This window comes from Pleurodeles waltl, chromosome 4_2, assembly GCF_031143425.1.
Source record: "Pleurodeles waltl isolate 20211129_DDA chromosome 4_2, aPleWal1.hap1.20221129, whole genome shotgun sequence".
Lineage (NCBI taxonomy): Eukaryota > Metazoa > Chordata > Amphibia > Caudata > Salamandridae > Pleurodeles > Pleurodeles waltl.
The window spans coordinates 869,284,561-869,309,363 of NC_090443.1; the positions used below are offsets into that span (position 1 = coordinate 869,284,561).

Here is a 24,803-nt window from a genome sequence, read left to right on the forward strand (position 1 = left end):
CTGTCTCCTGTGTCCACATCATGGGTACACAGGTGTGTCTGACCAGGGGTTAAGGAAAAGAGCTCAGCAAACTGTTGCAGGACCTTCCTACAATCAGATTGCTGTTGGCCAGAGAGGGTGTCTGAATAGATCACTCCATCCACTGAGCCATCTTTAGGGTCTGATGAGAGGAGATCAGGGAGAGGCTCACTCTCAGCTTCCTGGTCCTCATCTGTTACCATCAACAGATTCACATCAGCCCTATCATGGAAGAGTTTTAGGCGGTTTACATGGATCACCCTCTTGGGGCTCCTGCTTGTGCCTAGGTCCACCAGGTAGGTGACCTGACTCTTCTTTTCCAGGATTGGGTAAGGGCCACTCCATCTGTCCTGAAGTGCCCTGGGAGCCACAGGCTCCAAAACCCAGACTTTCTGCCCTGGTTGAAATTCAACCTTTGCAGCCTTTTGGTCAGACCAAAACTTCTGGAGCTGTTGGCTGGCCTCAAGGTTTTTACTTGCCTTTTCCATGTACTCTGCCATCCTTGAGCGAAGGCCAAGTACATAGTCCACTATGTCTTGTTTAGGCTCATGAAGAGGTCTCTCCCAGCCTTCTTTAACAAGAGCAAGTGGTCCCCTTACAGGGTGGCCAAACAGAAGTTCAAAGGGTGAGAACCCTACTCCCTTCTGAGGCACCTCTCTGTAAGCGAAAACCAGACATGGCAGGAGGACATCCCATCTCCTTTTGAGTTTTTCTGGGAGCCCCATGATCATGCCCTTTAATGTCTTGTTGAATCTCTCAACAAGGCCATTACAGGGAGTGCAGAATTATTAGGCAAGTTGTATTTTTGAGGATTAATTTTATTATTGAACAACAACCATGTTCTCAATGAACCCAAAAAACTCATTAATATCAAAGCTGAATATTTTTGGAAGTAGTTTTTAGTTTGTTTTTAGTTTTAGCTATGTTAGGGGGATATCTGTGTGTGCAGGTGACTATTACTGTGCATAATTATTAGGCAACTTAACAAAAAACAAATATATACCCATTTCAATTATTTATTATTACCAGTGAAACCAATATAACATCTCAACATTCACAAATATACATTTCTGACATTCAAAAACAAAACAAAAACAAATCAGTGACCAATATAGCCACCTTTCTTTGCAAGGACACTCAAAAGCCTGCCATTCATGGATTCTGTCAGTGTTTTGATCTGTTCACCATCAACATTGCGTGCAGCAGCAACCACAGCCTCCCAGACACTGTTCAGAGAGGTGTACTGTTTTCCCTCCTTGTAAATCTCACATTTGATGATGGACCACAGGTTCTCAATGGGGTTCAGATCAGGTGAACAAGGAGGCCATGTCATTAGATTTCCTTCTTTTATACCCTTTCTTGCCAGCCACGCTGTGGAGTACTTGGACGCGTGTGATGGAGCATTGTCCTGCATGAAAATCATGTTTTTCTTGAAGGATGCAGACTTCTTCCTGTACCACTGCTTGAAGAAGGTGTCTTCCAGGAACTGGCAGTAGGACTGGGAGTTGAGCTTGACTCCATCCTCAACCCGAAAAGGCCCCACAAGCTCATCTTTGATGATACCAGCCCAAACCAGTACTCCACCTCCACCTTGCTGGTGTCTGAGTCGGACTGGAGCTCTCTGCCCTTTACCAATCCAGCCACGGGCCCATCCATCTGGCCCATCAAGACTCACTCTCATTTCATCAGTCCATAAAACCTTAGAAAAATCAGTCTTGAGATATTTCTTGGCCCAGTCTTGACGTTTCAGCTTGTGTGTCTTGTTCAGTGTTGGTCGTCTTTCAGCCTTTCTTACCTTGGCCATGTCTCGGAGTATTGCACACCTTGTGCTTTTGGCCACTCCAGTGATGTTGCAGCTCTGAAATATGGCCAAACTGGTGGCAAGTGGCATTGTGGCAGCTGCACGCTTGACTTTTCTCAGTTCATGGGCAGTTATTTTGCGCCTTGGTTTTTCCACACGCTTCTTGCGACCCTGTTGACTATTTTGAATGAAACGCTTGATTGTTCGATGATCACGCTTCAGAAGCTTTGCAATTTTAAGAGTGCTGCATTCCTCTGCAAGATATCTCACTATTTTTGACTTTTCTGAGCCTGTCAAGTCCTTCTTTTGACCCATTTTGCCAAAGGAAAGGAAGTTGCCTAATAATTATGCACACCTGATATAGGGTGTTGATGTCATTAGACCACACCCCTTCTCATTACAGAGATGCACATCACCTAATATGCTTAATTGGTAGTAGGCTTTCGAGCCTATACAGCTTGGAGTAAGACAACATGCATAAAGAGGATGATGTGGTCAAAATACTCATTTGCCTAATAATTCTGCACTCCCTGTAGTTTGTGGATGATATGGTGTAGTGAATTTATAAGTAACTCCACACTCATTCCACATGTGTTTCAGGTATGCTGACATGAAGTTGGTACCTCCTTAGGACACCACCTCCTTAGGACACCACCTCCTTAGGGAAGCCCCCTCTGGTAAAGATACCAATGAGGGCCTTGGCTACTGCAGGGGCAGTAGTCGACCTAAGGGTAATAGATTCAGGATACCTAGTAGCATGATCCACTACTACTAGGATGTACATATTTCCTGAGGCTGTGGGAGGTTCAAGTGGACCCACTATGTCCACACCCACTCTTTCAAAGGGGACCCCCACCACTGGAAGTGGAATGAGGGGGGCCTTTGGATGTCCACCTGTCTTACCACTGGCTTGACAGGTGGTACAGGAGATGCAAAACTCCTTAACCTTCTGGGACATGTTGGGCCAGTAGAAGTGGTTGACTAACCTCTCCCACGTCTTGGTTTGTCCCAAATGCCCAGCAGGGGGAATATCATGGGCTAAGGTCAGAATAAACTCTCTGAACGCCTGAGGCACTACCACTCTCCTAGTGACACCAGGTTTGGGATCTCTTGCCTCAGTGTACAGGAGTCCATCTTCCCAATAGACCCTATGTGTTCCATTTTTCTTGCCTTTGGACTCTTCAGCAGCTTGCTGCCTAAGGCCTTCAAGAGAGGGACAGGTTTCTTGCCCCTTACACAACTCTTCCCTTGAGGGTCCCCCTGGGCCTAAGAGCTCAACCCTGGTAAGGTTCAAGCTCCATGGGCTCAGTTCCCTCAGAGGGCAGAACTTCTTCCTGAGAAGAGAGGCTCTCTTTTTCTTGTTGTGTTGCAGCTGGTTTCCCAGCTGACTTTCCTTTTCTCTTGGTAGGCTGGGCCTTTCTTCCAGACTCCAGCTCTACTTTTTCACCCTGTGCCTTGCACTGTGCCCTTGTCTTGACACACACCAGTTCAGGGATACCCAGCATGGCTGCATGGGCTTTCAGTTCTACCTCAGCCCATGCTGAGGACTCCAGGTCATTTCCAAGCAAACAGTCTACTGGGATATTTGAGGAGACCCCCACCTGTTTCAGGCCATTGACCCCTCCCCACTCTAAAGTTACCATTGCCATGGGATGTACTTTAGTTTGATTGTCAGCATTGGTGACTGGATAAGTTTGTCCAGTCAGGTATTGGCCAGGGGAAACCCGTTTCTCTGTCACCATAGTGACACTGGCACCTGTATCCCTCAGGCCCTCTACACTTGTCCCATTAATTAAGAGCTGCTGCCTGTATTTTTGCATGTTAGGGGGCCAGGCAGCCAGTGTGGCTAAATCCACCCCACCCTCAGAGACTAATGTAGCTTCAGTGTGACACCTGATTTGCTCTGGGCACACTGTTGATCCCACTTGGAGACTAGCCATTCCAGTGTTAGCTGGAGTGGAGTTTGAAGTGGTATTTTTCTTGGGACAGGCCTTGTCTCCAGTTTGGTGTCCAGACTGATTACAGCTACGACATCAGGCCTTTTTGGGATCAAAGTTTTTACCCTTGTACCCAGAATTGTTTTGTGAAGAGGCTCTGGGCCCACCCTCCTGTGCAGGTTTTTGGGGGCCTGTAGAAGACTCTTTACTATTTTTGTTTTTGGCTGTCTCACCACCCTTCCCCTGGGGAGGTTTTGTGACCCCTTTCTTTTGGTCACCCCCTGTGGAAGTTTTGGACACCCTAGTCTTGACCCAATGGTCCGCCTTCTTTCCCAATTCTTGGGGAGAAATTGGTCCTAGGTCTACCAGATGCTGATGCAGTTTGTCATTGAAACAATTACTTAATAGGTGTTCTTTCAAAAATAAATTGTACAGCCCATCATAATTACTTACACCACTGCCTTGAATCCAACCATCTAGTGTTTTTACTGAGTAGTCTACAAAGTCAACCCAGGTCTGGCTCGAGGATTTTTGAGCCCCCCTGAATCTAATCCTATACTCCTCAGTGGAGAATCCAAAGCCCTCAATCAGGGTACCCTTCATGAGGTCATAAGATTCTGCATCTTTTCCAGAGAGTGTGAGGAGTCTATCCCTACACTTTCCTGTGAACATTTCCCAAAGGAGAGCACCCCAGTGAGATTTGTTCACTTTTCTGGTTACACAAGCCCTCTCAAAAGCTGTGAACCATTTGGTGATGTCATCACCATCTTCATATTTAGTTACAATCCCTTTAGGGATTTTCAACATGTCAGGAGAATCTCTGACCCTATTTATGTTGCTGCCACCATTGATGGGTCCTAGGCCCATCTCTTGTCTTTCCCTGTCTATGGCTAGGATCTGTCTTTCCAAAGCCAATCTTTTGGCCATCCTGGCTAACTGATTTCAGAGAGGTTGGTCCCTCCTGTGAGGGAGCCAGCATCTCGGACTATTATGCTTGGAGTCAGGGCTTGAGAGGCCCTGTCTTCCCTAGATAGGACTGGTAGGGGGGAATCACCCTCCAGGTCACTATCATCATCCTCTGTGTTGCCATCCTCAGAGGGGTTGGCCTTTTCAAACTCTGCCAACAGCTCCTGGAGCTGTAGTTTGGAAGGTCTGGGGCCCATTACTATTTTCTTTATTTTACAGAGTGATCTTAGCTCCCTCATCTTAAGATGGAGGTAAGGTGTGGTGTCGAGTTCCACCACATTAACATCTGTACTGGACATTATGCTTCTAAAAGTTGGAATACTTTTTAAGAATCTAAAACTAGTTCTAGAATCTAATTCAAACTTTTACCAAACTTTTAAACTCTAAAAGCAATGCTAACAGGGACTAACACAAGGCCCTAGCAGGACTTTAAAGAATTTAGAAAAATTTCAAATTGCAAAAATCTATTTCTAATGACAATTTTTGGAATTTGTCGTGTGATCAGGTATTGGCTGAGTACTCCAGCAAATGCAAAGTCTTGTACCCCACCGCTGATCCACCAATGTAGGAAGTTGGCTCTGTATGTGCTATTTCAAAGTAAGGAATAGCATGCACAGAGTCCAAGGGTTCCCCTTAGAGGTAAGATAGTGGCAAAAAGAGATAATTCTAATGCTCTATTTTGTGGTAGTGTGGTCGAGCAGTAGGCTTATCCAAGGAGTAGTGTTAAGCATTTGTTGTACATACACACAGGCAATAAATGAGGAACACACACTCAGAGACAAATCCAGCCAATAGGTTTTGTTATAGAAAAATATATTTTCTTAGTTTATTTTAAGAACCACAGGTTCAAATTCTACATGTAATATCTCATTTGAAAGGTATTGCATGTAAGTACTTTAGGAACTTTGAATAATTACAGTAGCATATATACTTTTCACATAAAACACAAATAGTTGTTTTAAAAGTGGACACAGTGCAATTTTCACAGTTCCTGGGGGAGGTAAAGTATTGTTATTTTTAGCAGGTAAGTAAATCACTTACAGGTCACAGTTTTGGGTCCAAGGTAGCCCACCGTTGGGGGTTCAGAGCAACCCCAAAGTTACCACACCAGCAGCTCAGGGCCAGTCAGGTGCAGAGGTCAAAGAGGTGCCCAAAATACATAGGCTTCAATGGAGAGAAGGGGGTGCCCCGGTTCCAGTCTGCCAGCAGGTAAGTACCCGCGTCTTCGGAGGGCAGACCAGGGGGTTTTTGTAGGGCACTGGGGGGGACACAAGTCAGCACAAAAGGTACACCCTCAGCAGCGCGGGGGCGGCCGGGTGCAGTGTGTAAAAAAGCGTTGGGTTCTCTGTAGGTTTCAATGGGAGACCAAGGGGTCTCTTCAGCGGTGCAGGCAGGCAAGGGGGGGGGCTCCTCGGGGTAGCCACCACCTGGGCAAGGGAGAGGGCCTCCTGGGGGTCACTCCTGCACAGAAGTTCTGTTCCTTCAGGTGCTGGGGGCTGCGGGTGCAGGGTCGTTTCCAGCTGTCGGGACTTTAGGTTCAGGCAGTCGCGGTCAGGGGGAGCCTCGGGATTCCCTCTGCAGGCGTCGCTGTGGGGGCTCAGGGGGGACAACTTTGGTTACTCACGGTCTTGGAGTCGCCGGAGGGTCCTCCCTGAGGTGTTGGTTCTCCACCAGTCGAGTCGGGGTCGCCGGGTGCAGTGTTGCAAGTCTCACGCTTCTTGCAGGGATTTGCAGGGGTCTTTAAATCTGCTCCTCTGTAACAAAGTTGCAGTTCTTTTGGAGCAGTGCCGCTGTCCTCGGGAGTTTCTTGTCTTTCTTGAAGCAGGGCAGTCCTCTGAGGATTCAGAGGTCGCTGGTCCTTGGGAAAGTGTCGCTGGAGCAGGTTTCTTTGGAAGGCAGGAGACAGGCCGGTAGGTCTGGGGCCAAAGCAGTTGGTGTCTTCTTTTCTTCCTCTGCAGGGGTCTTTCAGCTCAGCAGTCCTCTTCTTCTTGTAAGTTGCAGGAATCTAAATTCTTAGGTTCAGGGAAGCCCTTAAATACTAAATTTAAGGGCTTGTTTAGGTCTGGGGGGGTTAGTAGCCAATGGCTACTAGCCCTGAGGGTGGGTACACCCTCTTTGTGCCTCCTCCCAAGGGGAGGGGGTCACATCCCTAATCCTATTGGGGGAATCCTCCATCTGCAAGATGGAGGATTTCTAAAAGTTAGAGTCACTTCAGCTCAGGACACCGTAGGGGCTGTCCTGACTGGCCAGTGACTCCTCCTTGTTATTCTCATTATTTCCTCCGGCCTTGCCGCCAAAAGTGGGGGCCGTGGCCGGAGGGAGCGGGCAACTCCACTAGCTGGAGTGTCCTCCGGTGCTGGAACAAAGGGGTGAGCCTTTGAGGCTCACCGCCAGGTGTTACAGCTCCTGCCTGGGGGAGGTGTTAGCATCTCCACCCAGTGCAGGCTTTGTTACTGGCCTCAGAGTGACAAAGGCACTCTCCCCATGGGGCCAGCAACATGTCTCTAGTGTGGCAGGCTGCTGGAACCAGTCAGCCTACACAGATAGTTGGATACAGTTTCAGGGGGCACCTCTAAGGTGCCCTCTGGGGTGTGTTTCACAATAAAATGTACACTGGCATCAGTGTGCATTTATTGTGCTGAGAAGTTTGATACCAAACTTCTCAGTTTTCAGTGTAGCCATTATGGTGCTGTGGAGTTCGTGTTTGACAAACTCCCAGACCATATACTCTTATGGCTACCCTGCACTTACAATGTCTAAGGTTTGGCTTAGACACTGTAGGGGCACAGTGCTCATGCACTGGTGCCCTCACCTATGGTATAGTGCACCCTGCCCTAGGGCTGTAAGGCCTGCTAGAGGGATGACTTATCTATACTTGCATAGGCAGTGAGAGGCTGGCATGGCACCCTGAGGGGAGTGCCATGTCGACTTACTCATTTTGTTCTCACCAGCACACACAAGCTGGCAAGCAGTGTGTCTGTGCTGAGTGAGGGGTCTCCAGGGTGGCATAAGTCATGCTGCAGCCCTTAGAGACCTTCCCTGGCATCAGGGCCCTTGGTACCAGAGGTACCAGTTACAAGGGACTTACCTGGATGCCAGGGTGTGCGAATTGTGGATACAAAAGTACAGGTTAGGGAAAGAACACTGGTGCTGGGGCCTGGTTAGCAAGCCTCAGCACACTTTCAATTCAAAACATAGCATCAGCAAAGGCAAAAAGTCAGGGGGTAACCAAGCCAAGGAGGCATTTCCTTACACCTCCTGTTACATTTACCTACACTGATGAGGCTAGGAAGGGTGCAGGAGAAAAGATTAGCTAAATGGGTAGAAAATATGATAACAGGAATAGGTGAATTAATGCCACCAGTGGGAATAGCGCATAGTAGTCACCGGATAAATGCCTTAGCCAGGCTAATTGAGAACATGGCAGACTCCACCTCAGCCGCACTGGGGAACTTCACAGAAGCATTAACAGCTTTGAGGGCGGTGGTTATCCAAAATAGAATTGCCCTAGACATCCTCCTGGCAAAAGAGGGAGGAGTCTGCCAGGTCATACATCAACAATGTTGTTCTTACATACCTGGTAATAGTGATAGCATCAAACATGCAATTGGAAATATAAGGAAAGTGGGACAGCAGGCATATGACATACAGGGAGGAGACACACATCCTGTTTTGGGTCTTGGGGATCCTGCTACTTGAAGCACTAGCGATCTGTGTGTTAATACTAGTCACACTGTGTGTCCTGGTGCAGGCACTTCCGGCCTGTCTGTCCTCCATTATCACCAACTGTTTTTTCCTGGATTCCTCAGACACCACCTACAAGCCAGTATGTAGAGATGAGGGCGATATATCAGAGATCACACCCCACAGGAACAGAGACATTAATGACAGAAGCCACGGACAGGGAAGTGGGGCGGGACAAAAGGAGACTAGGGAGGTTTAGTGCAAGAACAGAGATCATCATTGATTATCGGAGATGGGGATGTGGAAACTGACTAAAGAATTCATTTTGCATTTGTCCAGGTCTGTCCCTGTTTTGTGATACTCAATGATGCATAGGCCTGCAAGAGGTCAGATGACCTCTATTAAACTAATGTACTCTGCTGAAACAGCTTGTAACGCAAGCCTTGCTCAAAAGACATATCCTGTGATATGCAAGTGCTTTGCTTACCCAGCAACATGCAGTAAGAGCTGTAACCACATGAAGCTTGATCTTAGGGCTTGCACTTGATTGGCAAGGGGTTATGAAGAAATTGTTGGTGTAAACTTTGGAAAGTCTCAGCCGTTAGGGCATATGGACATCACATACTAAGCCATATTCTATCATGCTGTTACCACTCTTACTACACAACCTATTCTCTTGATTGGTTGGGTACATATTGTTTGTGTAACCCGAACATCTCCTGATCAGCATCACACCATGTATTTGTTTTATAATGATGAAGGAATCACCTTTTCTGATTAATGCTTGAATAATGTATTTTCACGCCTTTTGTGGTTTTCATGTATAAAAGTTCTGATAGAACTTCTCCAAATTGGTGATCACGAATACATTGTGTATGAACCGGACTGTCTGTCCCTTTATTTCAAGGAACTTCGACAGTACAACATATCATATAGTATTAAAGAAGGAATAACCCTATGTATGACACGCTCAGTATAAATTAAACAGGTGCCCTAATCGTTCCCCCTTCCTATAGTTTTCAAAAGTTAAATCAGCATTCCACTACAGAACCCCCACCTTGCTGATTATTTCAAAATAGTTACTTAGATTCTGCCACATTTGTGCCTTGGTTTGTGAAAATTAATGCAAATGAGTCTGAAATCTGCAACAAAAATATAATTCATGCACTTTCTATTAGGACCTCGCCTCTGGAGTGATAGATGAAAAAAGAGGTAGGATTTCTACCCCAAGCCTTAAAATAATGTTAACAACTACAGTGCTTTGAGGTTTCAGAGGAGACAGCTAGCAGTGTATAAACAACATATCCTCAGTAATCTTGGAGGTGTAATTGAACACATACAGGTTTATCCAAGTCAGTGTCAATCAGTTGGTTTTAAGGCTACAACCTCCTTGTCCCTTTGAGCCAAATTATTTGTTCTTCCATTCCTCCACCCCTATACCTCTTAGACTGCTTTCCCCTAGTTTCTCTTCACTGGGACATACAACACTGTTAACACTTGACTAGATTCACCTCCTGTGGGCTTCTGGGCTATGGCTGTGAAGAGGTTGTCTCACTATGGTAACCTGCCAAGAGGAAACCAACTCCCAAGGAGGAAAACACACGTGAGCAAGTCACTTTTATATTTGGCCAAGAGATAGAAATCTCAGCTGTGAGCGCCATATACTTATATATATATATATATATATATATATATATATATATATATATATATATATATATATAATGTGTGGTTTTTTTTATGTAGACTATTTAAGGAGCACTGTATGCTGCATTTTAGCTGACTCAGAGATGAGGAAGGAGATGTGCAGTTGAAGTCCTCGAGTACCTCTTTGGAGTTGCACGTTTACTTGAAAGAACATTGTGTCTTGGATCCCAAAGGTTGAGAGCCTTGCTAAGGTTGTTCACCATCAGTCTGCATTGAATACAGTCTGCATATGAGGCAAAGAACAAGCCTTTTTGGCAGCCGGTCAGACAAAAGCTAAGTGAACGAGGTGACAAAGGGAGGAAGCAGGGTTGAAAATGAACCACCAAGAATGAGATAGAAACACGAAATGTAGAGTGCAAGAAAAGTGAGTCATGAGGGTCAATCAAGACTAGGCAGCTTCGGTTTTTGACATCCCCAGCTTTTGGCAGCACCAGCATAGGGCTTCTTAGAAACGTTTTGGGGTACTCTGCTGACATGTGATGCTAAGTATTATTGTTCACAAGAAAAGCAGTGTAATTGGATGGACAATTTATTTTTTCCAGTGGAAACAGCAATTATTTCGCAAAACTGTTTAGCCAAAGAAATACGTAGAAAAGAACTAATTTAATAAAAATTAAAAAGTAATCAAATTGTGACAAGTACTAACCATTGTGATTTGGGGATCTCAAATTTGCTAAACTCTTGTTTTGAAGAACAGGGAATCAATACATGGAAAGGTAAACACAACATGAGAGATGGGAGGGAGACATGACGAATAAAGGAGGAAAGGATGAGAGTCGGTATGTGTCTGGCTTTGTACTTACTCCGAGGGAATCACATGCTTCATTAAGAAACTGGTTTACTACTTCACTGTGCTCTCCAGTTTGCTCTATTTCATGTGGCAACCTCATTTGAGAAACTAAGGTAGCATTATTCTCCCCACACTGTCAGACTTTGTGTGGTAGTGTTAGGAGGCTAGCTTCACATACCAAACAGTGAAAAAGGTGGACAGCTGGTGGTGCTTGTGTTGGGCAGGCAAGCGTGCTTGGCTCACCTTGCTGTGGGATCATAGTCCAGTGGTCCTTTTTGGTCCTTGAGGAATAAAAACCTAAAGGGAGGTTCAGATGCCCTGAAGTAACCCAAGTCTGAGCACACAACCAATAACAACAGTGAAAGCTGTGAGGAGATTGCTAGGATTGGCTAGGTCACATAAGCTAATCCGGAGTCTACTCACGCACACATGGCTGTGATTGGATGAAGTGTACAAGAAGCTGCTCTGCAATTATGGACAAATGCCTACTGTAATACAGTTGTTTATTGTCAACAGTCAATCACCTGAAATTATAGACGTTCTGTGTATAGACAGGTGATAGCACTAACAGTACGTGTAAAAGATAAAAGGGTGGATTGGTGCTTGCGGGCAGGTGGCGAGAACCTCAGCTGAACTTGAACCAGCAAGGAGGAGGGCCTAGAGGCAGTCACTTCATCAAGCTGCAGTCTTAAGTGTCAGGTAAGCCAAAGAAGGATGTGCCTTCTAGGGTGGTAGTGGGAGGAAAGGCGGTCCAGGCTCAGTGAAAGGCGAGACAGGAGCCGTGCCTCAGAGCTACTATGGATGTTCAGTAATGAGAAGAGGCTAGAACCTATCTGAAGAAGAAGCGGGGAGGTAGAAGTGAGCTCTGGTATAGGTGCTCTCAAAGTCCGCTATCACAACAATTCACAGCTTTAAGCAGCAGGAAAGCTACACCCAAAGAATCAGGGGTCAGGTGACACTGGTGATCTAGGAATGGACATGGATTGACTGAGAAAGAACTGCTTCTTTCATCTACTTAAGTAAGCTTATATTCTAGGATGGCAGGCATAATTCCACACTTACACCAATGTGTACCTCGCGATCAGGGCGACATAGTCAGAAATTCTCAACTGACTAGACAATGACAAAAGTTGTTTTGGCTGCCAATCAACTTTACAAGGGAGTGAAACACTAAAGTATTCTAGAGCACACAATGCAAGTACTGTTGGTCAAAACCGAATGTGACTTAGAGTTAGACATTCCGCCCCAACGGCAGTTATAAGGCAATGTTGTGGCAAATGGCACTTTCTAATGTACATAAGAACGATGGGGAAAAGGTCCATTGTAACTAACATAAGGCAGGTAGTTTGTCAAAATTGGTTCGAAATTAAAGGCGATTTTCCTACAGGAGTTTGGGAGTCTATAATTATACTGATCAAAACTGCCAGATTCACTGTTTTCACATTTCCACCAGTTAGGTTAGTGTTCCTAGCCAGTATCACAAAAGCCCAATTAGATACACATCTCCATGCTTACATCACACTAGTGTGGTGTGCACATTTAGTTGCCAGAATTACAATAATTCAGATGGGTGCGTACTGTTAAGCAAATATCACTAAGCAAATTAAGCACTCATTTTGATGCAAGGTGTACAGTTGCTGCAGGTGGGTTTACATTACCATATCTGATTTATATTTGCCACAGTTATGTAAACGTTTCCATGCCAGTATCACGATGCCACAGTTAGGTACATACATGCCAGTATCACGTTGCCACAGTTAGGTACACACATGCCAGTCTCACCAGTGAATTTAGACACATCGGAGCAGGTTATGTTGCAGACAGCTGTATCCTCGTTATATACCGATGAACACACCATTACTTAGATGTTGTCACCCATTGACTTCAGTGGGATTATTGGCCACAAACTCCTAAATGCATCCTATTTGGAATCTCAAACTGTAGCAATTATATACTGTAATCTCCACACGCAGCTAATCACTGGATTAATTTCCTGATCTCTTCTGTCTACCTCTGCTATGGGCGACAGAACAGGCACCACTCTACAACAAAGGCACACAGGCATAGAGAGACAGACAACAGCAGCGGATGGAATACATACATACATTCTGGATGGCGCAGAGGGCTTCACATCACCAAATATCTATTTATGTCCAGTGCATTCATTGGTTTCTGATTTATTAAGCACCCCTAACTGGCAATTTAAGTGTCCTAATTAAAGGGAGGCATCCGATAACCCGACTTCTGGAGGAAGGTGAACAGTTTAATTTGACAGTAAGTCATTAATTTAGTGCATTATATGGTGAATACATATTTGTATAATCGCAGTTATGCTGGTGGTCGGCAGGTGTACCCCACCATGAACTTTCGTATGTAGAACATTTGGGAATAATTAGACTGTGAACAGTGTGGATTATTTCTGCATTGCTAAATCTGCATCAAAGTGTACAAACATGAATGTTTGTATTAAACTTTTAACACCGTGAAAAGTACTTAATATCTGTCATGACCTATATGTAAAAGGCAGTCCTCACTGCCCAGCCTGAAATAAACTCTATGAATCAAAGCTGTGCACTAATGTCAACGGTAAGGGTTTATATGGCATCGAAATGAAACAGGCTGCAACGATTATCTTTTCAAAATTTTTTATAAATGTGGAATGTAAAGCACACGTACCTCCATTGTGAGCATGCAAGCGACTTTGGAAAGGTGTGTAACAAGTGTCCATGTGATGTTCATACTTTGAACTCAAAGGTAAACAAGCATTTGCAATGCAATAGGTCTTGCATTTGCTTGAGTTAGAAATATTAGCATTTTAAATGCATAACTGGACTTTCCTTGCCACATACATTGGTCAAGCCTGCAGCATAATTTGATCTTCTCTGCCACATAATTTCACTGGCCCGGCATCATAACTAGCAATAAGGTGGATAACAGTGAAGCCTCCCGCTATCGCGCTTTGAAGCTGGTATGAAACACTACATAGAAATATATCAATAATAGTAATAATGATAATAATAATAATTGTAATTGTTGCTTTTATTAGTAGTAGTGTAAGTGTTCGTATTGTGAACTTTGTTTTTGTTGATATCGGCTCTGTTATCCACATCGCATTTGAGAGACTAAAGAGAACCTAAAAATAAGTACACACAAAACTGACGCCAAAACACACACATTTCATGCGTAGGATTCTAACCTTTGGACATGATGTTCATTCTGCCAGGTTTATTAAATAGGTTTCATCTGTTAAATAGTCGGTGTCAGGAAAATCATTGAATTAGCACAGTGTTTACTCGTACATTTAGCAAAGCTATCAAAAACGTCGTATTACTTGCTGTACTTATAACAATTTACCTGGTGGCGAGTTTTCCATTCAGTGCATGAATTGTGCCTGTATCATGAAAAGCAAACATTTTTAAAATAGTGCCAAAAGCTCACTGTTGTTTCACCCGCCGCTCCCTCTAAATTGTATCATCAGGAGAGAAGGATAAGCAGCTAATACACTATTGCATGTGCCAGTGAATTCAAACCTGGGCCCTGGATTCATTTATACTTGTCACTTAATACACCTCATCTGTGGAGAGCTCCGATGCAAGCTGTGATTTCTGGTTGCCTACACCAGCGACAGGCTGCAGTGTTCCTGAGCAAATCAGAACACATTTGAAGACTAAGGTGCTAGTGCACACCTCATCTTTTAAATATAAGGCAAGGCGTTAAACAAATCAGAGATTCTAGCAAGACATGCTTGTGCAATCTGGGACACCATTAGGAGTTAAGTGAAAAGCATTTTATTGATGAGTGGGCATAAGGCGAATGTTTGAACTAAATAAATGCTTATAAAAAAAAATAGAAAAACATCTGCTTGGAGTGTAGGGATGTATTGAAAACAACTGCACAACATAGAACATGTAAGGACAATCTATTCAAGGCGCCAAATACATGCGATCTAATGTAAATATCTATGCAGTATTCAATAAAAAGTCAGTGTAGTGTACATATGTTTGTAATGACAAACCCAGTCTGTCAGTTTCCAACTCCACTAACATTGTGATCCTGCTAAAACACAATCCGCCATCATACAATATCCTTCGAAGCAATCTTTCTTTGTAGTAGTTCAAATAAAAACACTTCAAATCAAAATCGCAGTGCACTAGGAAACACATATGAAAAGCTCTAATGAAGTTAGCAGATTTATGGCCTCAATAAACAAGATAAGCAATGCCCTGTGTGCGATGTCATGATTGCTGGCATGGAGGTGCCCTGGAGAGAAAGAGTGAGAGACTCTCTGTGATGGGATGCGAGGGCATATGGTGTCTGTTTAATAAAATAAGCTTATTTTAGGAGCCATTTGTTTAGTAAAAAAAAGCTTATTTTAGGATCCTACGAGGACAGCCCTGGAAAAAAGCCAAAACAAATGTCAGCAACATGGGAGGAGGAGGGAGGAAAGGAATGCTGCAATAAAACGCAGGCAGCTGCCAGCCTAAAACACGCACAGTGAAAGGGGACACCAAAGAAATGTAAAAAAAAAGTCAGTCACAGCAACAGATAAAGAAACCAAAGTGGAACAATACAGTAGTAGGTCACTGCTCTGAAACAGAAAAAGGAGGGAGCAGAAGGCAGAAATGACTACTAGCGAGCAATAATTTTTAAAGGACATTGCAATCAACATATGAAATTACTTCCTTCCACAGTATAAGTATACTTAAGTAGACACCAGGTCGAACGCCTACGCTCGACCTAAAAAATAGGGACACCAGCAGAATCGTGGGAGCCTTGCATGTAGCCAGTGTTCAGTGGAGTTCAGCATTTCAGCGATGCACTGCAGGAGCTCTGAGACAGTGCCAGGCAGAAGGGTTTCTCTAGTAACGGGGCCACAAGAACCACTGCAGTGCACGGCAACATGGAAGGAGTGCAACTTCAACCACTGGACTTGAACAGGACATCTTTGTAATTGTGGTTTGGTCCTTTGGCCTGCAGATATTAGCATCAACCTTTGGGGAGGCATTTTTCTTATACATGCCTATAATTATGTACAAATGTCATACGTAATGAACGATGTAACTCTTTACGTAGAAGACACAAGAATAGAGGACAGTCCGACCAAAAATACAGTTGGGTCACCTTGTGTGAGCCCCCCATCTCCCAGCTTAGAAACATGGTCCGAGAAACCACGGCCTTGTGAAGCACCATAATAGTATAAACCCTATCCATGAACAACACCAGGGTAAAAGAGACAGTCGGTACCAGCACCTGTTTTAAAATACCCTACTCCTGGCAGCATTAAAATAATAAAGGGCTCATACCTGCAAATACCTTTTTTGCGCATGACTCCACCTTTGGGACACTAGTGTAACAGAGACCTCATTGTGCTTAGCACCCCCATAAGATGTTCCACATCCTTGCTGAGCACCATGGTCAGTGTGGTATTCTTCACCACCCGTCCTTGCATAGTTCAAAGATAAGTGATTCAGTTCCATGCTTGCACAGCACCAAAGTAAGTGTGGTGAGGTATAGAGTGATAAGTGACACCCCTGGACTTAATGTAAGCGAACCTAAGTGGATTTGTAGCCAAACTGGGTGTGACTATGATCTCCAAACCGACACCTGGCACATGCAGGTCCCACATCCAAGATCACTGAGTATTTGTCTTGGTAAGGGGAGAAGAGTTTCATTCTATGCATTTCATTTAAAACAGCTTGTTGCCTGAGAAAGAACTCACAGAAGGCTTCCGTTTTAGCTAAAGAGCATTCAAATAGAAACACTTCACTCCGCATCCAACCCAATGTTTTACCTGCTTAAGCTTCTGGGTTTGGCTGTGTTTAAACTTCAAAGTACCATCCAGACAAAGCCAGTAAATGACACAAACATGTACCATTATGGGCAAAGAATAACAAATTTTGATATTTTGATTTAGTAAAACGCAGTTCACACCACCTGGGATGTAGCATGGTGCTACCCGGCTTTTCATTGTCCACAGACATCTTAGTAGCCGTTGGCTGTTGACTGTCGGACACACAGGTTTGTGTAGACTAAATGCAAGACCATATGAGTATTTTAGTGCATTAACATGCCAGTTTATGTTTAAATGTTTCTAAGATGGAATAATGTTCATCAAAGAATACTTGAACCAGATGTGCAGTTGACTGTTTTTCTATTTCAGATACTCTAGCCATTGGCGGCCAAGTCCTGTCCTGGTGAATGAATGGCGACCGTGAATGATTTAAAGTTTCAAGGTTTGTCTTAATTCAAAGTTTGGTTGTTCATCAATTTCCGGTCATCTGCATCTCTACAAGTTCTGAATATAAATAAGTACTGGAAGGGATTTTTAGGCAACAGTGGATATGCATGTTCCTAAGGTGACCTCTAGAAAGTCTTTTTTCTTAAATGCAAATGTTCTAAAAAATGTTATAATAGTCCGTTTCAAATAGCACAACTCCCCACAAAGGTTTCCAAGCATCGTATAGATATAAAATAAAATAGATTTGTAATGATGTCTGATGTACAGTGTCAAATCATATTTGACAAACTTAGCTGAAAGTGTGGCCAAGTAACGAGACACATAGTAGGCCGAACAAATAGTGAAGAACAGGCAATGTTCTAACAGTTTATTAAAAAAACAATATCCTAATAGGTCGTGGTTGCAGCGCATCAGAGAAATGTACAAATGGAGTCTAAACAAAATGTGTATGTTTAGGTCAAAAACAGCAGCATCGTGACATCATATTTGGACAAATTTATTTAGTTGAGCGTGTGAACCTTATGAGCCACTTATCTGACAGGGCAGATTTTAAATCAGTTAGCATTGTTCTGGTAGGTTAATAGAGAGTTTAGTAGTTGTAAAGGCACTAACCAATAGAAAACACACATTCACTTGCATTGATATTAAAGATCTAACTGTTTAGCTAACTAGGGCCTGAGGAGTATCTCATAGGGTTGAAAACAGAGTGAATGAGGTGTGATATGCTGAATAATAGCACATGTGAAAGGTAGGAGAAACTCACATTGAGAAAGCACAATAGTAAGGAACAGTGCATGGCTTAATGCTCGATTTATATTGGATAGAGATTGCAACTTTACAGACAGAGTGTAAATAAAATGTGCAGTGAGTCAGTTTATAGGTGGAAAAGCTGACTGGCAAGGCATTCAAATGCAAATGTTTCTTAAGGAGCATATTAAAAGTACAAGTTTTCTTGCTAAAAAGAGAGAGGGTTTTAGTAGAAGCAATTATAGGAAGTCTTTGCCTTCATCTTAAAGAGAGCACTGATGACAATTGTTAGCACCACACACAATATGTCCTGCAGTTTATAATTTGTGTTCGCTTCTTTGTCCATTTCGACTCCCAATGGCTAATGATAAAACGTTTGATGTCTAAGAGGTCTGGGTTAGTGATTCAGGCAGTGGTGTTAAGGTGGGGATTTGTTTGCGACCTGGCTATCACATTCTATTTTGATTTTGGGGAGGCTTCTTTTTTTCCAGGTGAGAGCAATTGAATTGTGTTCAATCATCAAACTTGGCAATTAGAAACTGCCGCCCTCAAAAAAAAAAAAAAGAAAACTAAAAAAAAACAAGGCTGATTTATCTTAGTTGTAGGATAAAAGGAAATTTGTACTCCTCTCCTAGAATCAAAGAGACACTTTATATTGTTAAACACAACATGGTTATTTGTCATTGGGTTACAAAATGATTGCAACCTCTGGTTGCTTTTTAAGGGAACAAGTGTTTCTTGGGATCTTTTTCTTATTAAAAAAGGTTTCTTTTTTATGATTTAAAAAAAAACTTTGCTTAACTGAAAATGTTTTAGTCTTCCTTGTTTTCAAACCTGTTACATGTGTTTTTCTTACTTCGGCTTTCCAGATTTCAACCTTCAAATCAAAAAGTGACAGAAAAAAGTGCAGCGTGCCAAACTTTTACAGCTACTCAATTTTAAAAGAAAGGATTGCATTTTCTTTTTCTTTTCGCAAGCAAGGAACTGTAACCTTTCATCTTGTCTCTTTGTTGCTGTAGTGGATCCAAAGACCACTTCCGATTGTTCCTCAATGCCATTTCCTTTTTAGGGTGTAAATGCCATGATAAAATGCAAGATAGCCAACATAAGATTTTCATGTTTTGGTATGTACATTGCAGGCTGTTTACAGACCAAACTTAGATCACACAAATAAAATTCTTTAGCTGAATTTATTTTTATAATTATTTTTTCCTTTATTTAGTTGAGTTTTACATTTTCAATAAACACACATGCAATGACTGAACAAAGCACAAACAAGCACCATACAGCTGGGCCTCATCATTTTGCTGTCTTCTGGTTGTCAGGAGCAACTAGGATTTAGGCAGTACATTTATGCTAGACAGTTGGATACAAACAACATTGCATTGACAATCATTTTTATATCAAAGAAATAAAATATAGATTACCAAGTGGGTGATGTTATTGGCTAATCGATGTTCACTCCTAATCAGCTGTTCTGGGATCCAGGGTCGTCTAATTCTGAGCATCAGTTTGCTCATCTGCTGTTGGTGACGGGGAGACCTTGTTGGTCTTACTATATCTTCAGCAGCCCTCTCATCCCTCTCGAAATTTTCAACAGTACAAACATTAAGATCAAAATTATTCTGTGATAGCTGTAGCAGCCTCAGACCTAAATACACTATCAACTTGAGATTCAGATGGAAATCTTCACAAAATGCATGAACAGCGCTTATCAGGAACACTGTTCCACGCACACTGGGCTAATGCCAGAGCATGTACTCACAAAATGTGTAAAACATTGGACCTATGGAGCGATATCTGTAGAAATCAACATGCAAACAGTGCAGGAATGAATAGTGTGCCCCTGAAGTAAAATGTGAAGTCATTACCAATGTGGTTTCCTGTATCTCTATACATCAAGTAATTGCTGTTATTCCGTTATCTGCCATAATTCTTGTGCAGCCACAGATTGCTTTCTGGGGGCCCACTCAACGTGTCAAATTGGTGGTTGAAAACACAGTTGAAATTTCCTTCCCTTATTAATATACAGCATTGTAAGCCTGTGATTGCTTGTTGCTGATTGCAGACAAAAGTGTTGATTGTCATAGTTGCGATCATAGCCAAGTCAATACTTTTCCACTTAGGTTCACAAATAGCCATTATGTGTCCGCCATCATAGTAAAGGAAGGAATCAGGCCTGTATAAAGCAGACTAGCAGCTAGGCGCATACTATATGTTTATCAAACAAGTGATGCCTCTGCTGTGAATCAGTACTCCTGTTTCTATGTGCATCTGTCAGAACCTACAAGAGTGAGCAGAGGACTACCACAGAAGTAGAGACCCACTGGATCACCAAGCGGATGACCACTGCTTGTTGAAATTCACTGAGAATTCCTACATGGCCACAATGAAAACACTAAAAGGGCAAAGCCCAGCCAAGGTCCCCTTCCTTGATGTGCAAACATGAATAATCAAAGGGGCAAGTGAATTATGATCCATCGAAGAAAGTAGGCGTGAAAAATGCACCACCAGTTTACAGGAGGAGATCCCTGTTGTCACATGGGTTCTAAATGCATCAACACACACATCCTAGGGAATATGGACAATCAATATTAAAAAAAAATCCCTCTGAAAAGTATAACTATAGGGAACAGTCCCATGGCACAAATCATTATATGTGGGGAAACTAAGCTGAAGTAAAAAGAAAAACATTTGACAACCACACTCTGATTTCAAATGAATGGGCTGGTGTATTCTGTGCATACACTGAAACAATTGATTATTTTACCCTTTTACGTTCACATTTCTGTGTGAACATGGTAAATTGTACAGAACGTTGCTGTAGGCTCTTCTGAACTCTATCCCAAGTCTTTGGTAAATGGAGATTTTCTTAGCTTTAGTGAAAGAAAGTCTTGATTTTATTAAACACACGGAGGCGAGTATTATGCTAACTTCTCTTGCTTTAATTTGAATAGCAGCCAAGACAAAAACTACAATTCCCAGCAAACCTAGCTGGGAAACTACTCAAAATATGTCATACAGAAAATAACCAATCAGAATAACAGGTGAGTATAAACATCTTGACTGAGAGCAACAAGTCCTCTTTTCTTGCAGAGCAGTTAATCCACTCTGAATAAAGGAACAATCAGAAGTAAAATAACACATGCCAACAGAATAGAAAATAAGGCTTCAAAACGATATATGATATTAACAGTCTTTTCATCGAGGTCTGGATGAAAAAAGGAAAGATGGAAGTCCTGAAGTAGAGTCCTCTTCTGCATAAAAGGTGGTATGCCAGTCGAAGCATCATGGTGTGGTGAAGGAAAAACTTCAAGATGTCTGGTTGGTAGAGGTAGATGGACCTGCTGAAACAAAGGGAGGGTTAAACGCAGGAACAAAAGTGGTGGGATAATACTCGCCTCCGTGTGTTTAATAAAATCAAGACTTTCTTTCACTAAAGCTAAGAAAATCTCCATTTTATTACAAACACGTAGGCTCCTATTATGCTATTTCGAAGCATAGAAATCACTGAATTAGCCACATGAGAAACAGGCTTACAATAAAAAGTTCTAAAAGTTGAGACATTTGACCAATCTGCCGATTTGAAAATGTCGACCAAACTCAATCCTGCCCAAAAGGCCTTGGAAGCCATAGCTCCCCTAGTGGAATGGGCCCCAAAAAGGGAAATGTCAATGCCAGCCAAGTTCATAATCCATTTCACCCAACGGGCCAAAGTAGTGGACGAGACAGCATTGTGAAGGGACCTGAAGGAGACGAGGAGTTGAGTTTCGGAAGGCCTTCTCAAATCTTGTGTTCTTGATATATATTCTTTCAAAAAAGTTCCTACGCATAAATTAGCATGACCAGGGAAATATGGGTAAAAAACTGACATTAGATAAGTCTTTGTCCTTCTTCGAACCTGGAAGAAAACACCTTGAGGAGTATATTGTACAGAAGTTACATCCAATGCTCTAACATCAGAAATGTGCTTGAGAGAAACCAGACAGAGGAGAATGGTAAGTTTAGCAGAAAGAAACTTTAGAGATAGAAGAGAATTAGATTGTTGAGAAAGAAGAAACTGTAAGATCACATTGACATCCCACATAGAATTATACTTAGGTAAAGGAGGTTTGGCAAAACGTACTCCCTTTAACAGTCGACAAATTAGAGGATATTCACCAATTGGCTTGTTGTTGACTCGATCATGTTCTGCGGGAATCGCGGACCTGTACATATTCACCGTTCTATATGCTTTGCCCTGGGCTGCCAGGGAGGCTAAGAAATTAACGATAAGAACTACATCCGCTGAAGAGGGATCGGCACCCCTGACCAAACACCAACTATGCCAGACTGACCTGGCTGACTTGTAAGCTTTAGTTGTGCCGGGAGCCCAGGCCTGACATTTGAAGCTAGCAGCTTCCTGAGAAATTCCTGGGGTTCTCCAGGCAGACCCGAAACCACCCATGCGACTAACTGAAGTGAATGGTTGAGTATCGGATCGTGAGGTTGTCCCTGGGGATTCAACAAAAGAGAGGGAAAGAGAGGAAGAAGAACAGGGAAGTCTACCAGTAATTCGAGAGCTGAAGGGAACCAGGGCTGTCCCTGTCAAAGGTGGATTGACTGCAGAACTGCGCCAAGACTCTGGAGATCATAATGAAGGGAGGGAAAGCGTAATTTGTTTTGTTGGACCAATCCTGTTGAAAAGCGTTGGTAGCCAAAGCTTGAGGGTCTGGTCGCCAACTGTAGAATTGAGGGATTTGAGAGTTCAAACGAGAGGCAAAGAGATCGACAGAGAAGGGACCGAATTTGGAAGAGAGATTCTTGAAGATAGAAGGGTGAAGACGCCAATCGCTGGAGTCTTGAAGGTACCTCGAGCACCAATCTGGGATTGTCCATAGAAGTAAAAGTTTGTACATATTTGCTAAGCTCCTTGATAAAGGAGTCCCCAAATAGCAGGCCGTTGGCTTCTGGACCCATCTCTTTGGAGGCGAGACTGTTGAGTTTAGGGTCAATTTTCAGTAAAAGGCTTTTGCGTCTTTCCTGCGCCATAGAGGCGTTTGTGTTGCCAAGGAGGCAAATCGCCCTTTGGGCCCAATTAGAAAGGATGACCGGGTCAACTTTCTTGCCCTCCATTCTGGCTTCTTCAGCCAAATCCAAAATTCTTGTGAGAGGACCAGAGAGATCCAGCAACCTGTCCTGGCAGTTGGTCCAGGCCCTGTCTACCCCTTTCTTGGGATCTTTTCCAAATCTGGTAAAGAACATTAGCATGTTGGGATCAATAACAGGAGTGGCTGTAATATTGTTGGGGAGGGAGGGTCTGAGGCATTCCGATTTGAGTCTATTACGCACTAACTTATCCAAAGGTTGTCGTAAATTTCTTGAAACATATTCTGCCACCTAATCACAGGGAGTCCATTCGGTGGAGTTAGGGTGACGGATAAGCGACGGATCAAACATCGGTTGACCCGCAAAATCCAATAAAGAATTATTTTCATTTGATTTAGATTTAGATGACTCTCCCAATAAATTTAGAGAAGTTTTACGCCTCTTCTCCACAGGCCCTGACCAGATCATTATGTCTGGATCATCCTTATCCGTGTCAGAATCACCCATGTCGTCATCTGTATCTCCCAGGTTAGTGATTTGAATGGGAAAGGTGGCATTGGAGGAAGTGGACGGTTGGTTAGAAACATTTTTTGACGGAGAGTCAGAGTTAATGACGATATTGTCTGCCTTTCTTTTCCTGGACTTGGAAGGGGTAGAGGTAGAATCCAAAGACAATAGTTTTTTGACAGAGGCTTCAAATGTCTTAGAAAAATCGGCAATTGAGTTGGAAACTGCCTTCTGAACAGAGTCTTGAATAAAAGAATCTAAATCCTCCTTAACCTGTTGAGCCTCTTCATCTTCAGAATAATTTTCCATTGTGAGAAAAATGGAAACTTTAGTAAGAAAATAAAATATTTAAGTAATTATTTAAGTAATAATGTAAAATGTGAAATGTGGGGTGAAGGGTTAAACTGTCTTTGATATAGAAGCAGGCTTAATGCTGAAGAAGGGGAAAAAACTGTGAGCCAGGCAGTAAAAAAGGAAGAAAAAGGGCTTTCTAATGTTGAAACGGTCGCGTTTGACAAAGCGCGACTGAGGAGGGAGAACAGCTGAAGAAAACAGCTGATCCCCTCGGGGAAGAACAAGGAAAAAGCTCACCGGCTAGCAGTTCTTAATAGCAGTTCTTAATAGCGGTCACGCTTGATAAAGCGTGACCGCGGTGAGGAAAAACTGAGGAAATCAGCTGAGCTCTAACGCGCTGTGCCGGCAAGCGTTAAGCTGTCAATCGCTGCCGTGCACAGCGCACGCGCCGCGGGCGTTCGCTTTAGAACGCCAGGAGAAGGCTAAAAATAGATTCAAACAAGCGGCAGGAAAAAAGGTTGAAAACAGATTTAAACGAGCGCACGGAAGAATTCAAAACAAGCGTATCAGCAATACATTATGAAAAGAGTAAAAATGTAATTAAAAAAAGCAATATAACCGCATTAAATCTACATAATAACATGAACAAGAAAAATAGTACTTATCTTGACTGCGAGCAGCAAGAAAAGAGGACTTGTTGCTCTCAGTCAAGATGTTTATACTCACCTGTTATTCTGATTGGTTATTTTCTGTATGACATATTTTGAGTAGTTTCCCAGCTAGGTTTGCTGGGAGTTGTAGTTTTTGTCTTGGCTGCTATTCAAATTAAAGCAAGAGAAGTTAGCATAATAGGAGCCTCCGTGTTTGTAATAAAATCTAAGTGCAAGTCATGCCATAACTGCAAGTGGAAGACGTCTGTGGAGGCCCAACTCTGCAGAAGTCTTCCAAATCCATTTCAAGGCTCGCAGGTTCCCTGGGCCATCATCGGTGCTGCAGCAGATAGATGCCTTTAATGAGACTGCACTA

General features: G+C 43.0%; 1 protein-coding gene across 1 annotated transcript in view; it reads left to right on the forward strand.

Moving 5' to 3' along the window:
* The window catches only part of YIPF1 (Yip1 domain family member 1), a 111,117-nt gene that overhangs the window by 15,904 nt on the left and 70,410 nt on the right, over positions 1-24,803 (forward strand). The window contains exon 2 of the mRNA XM_069232643.1: positions 17,064-17,136. Coding sequence (XP_069088744.1) covers positions 17,106-17,136 — 31 coding nt within the window. The 5' untranslated portion in view covers positions 17,064-17,105. The remainder of the gene's footprint in view (positions 1-17,063; positions 17,137-24,803) is intronic.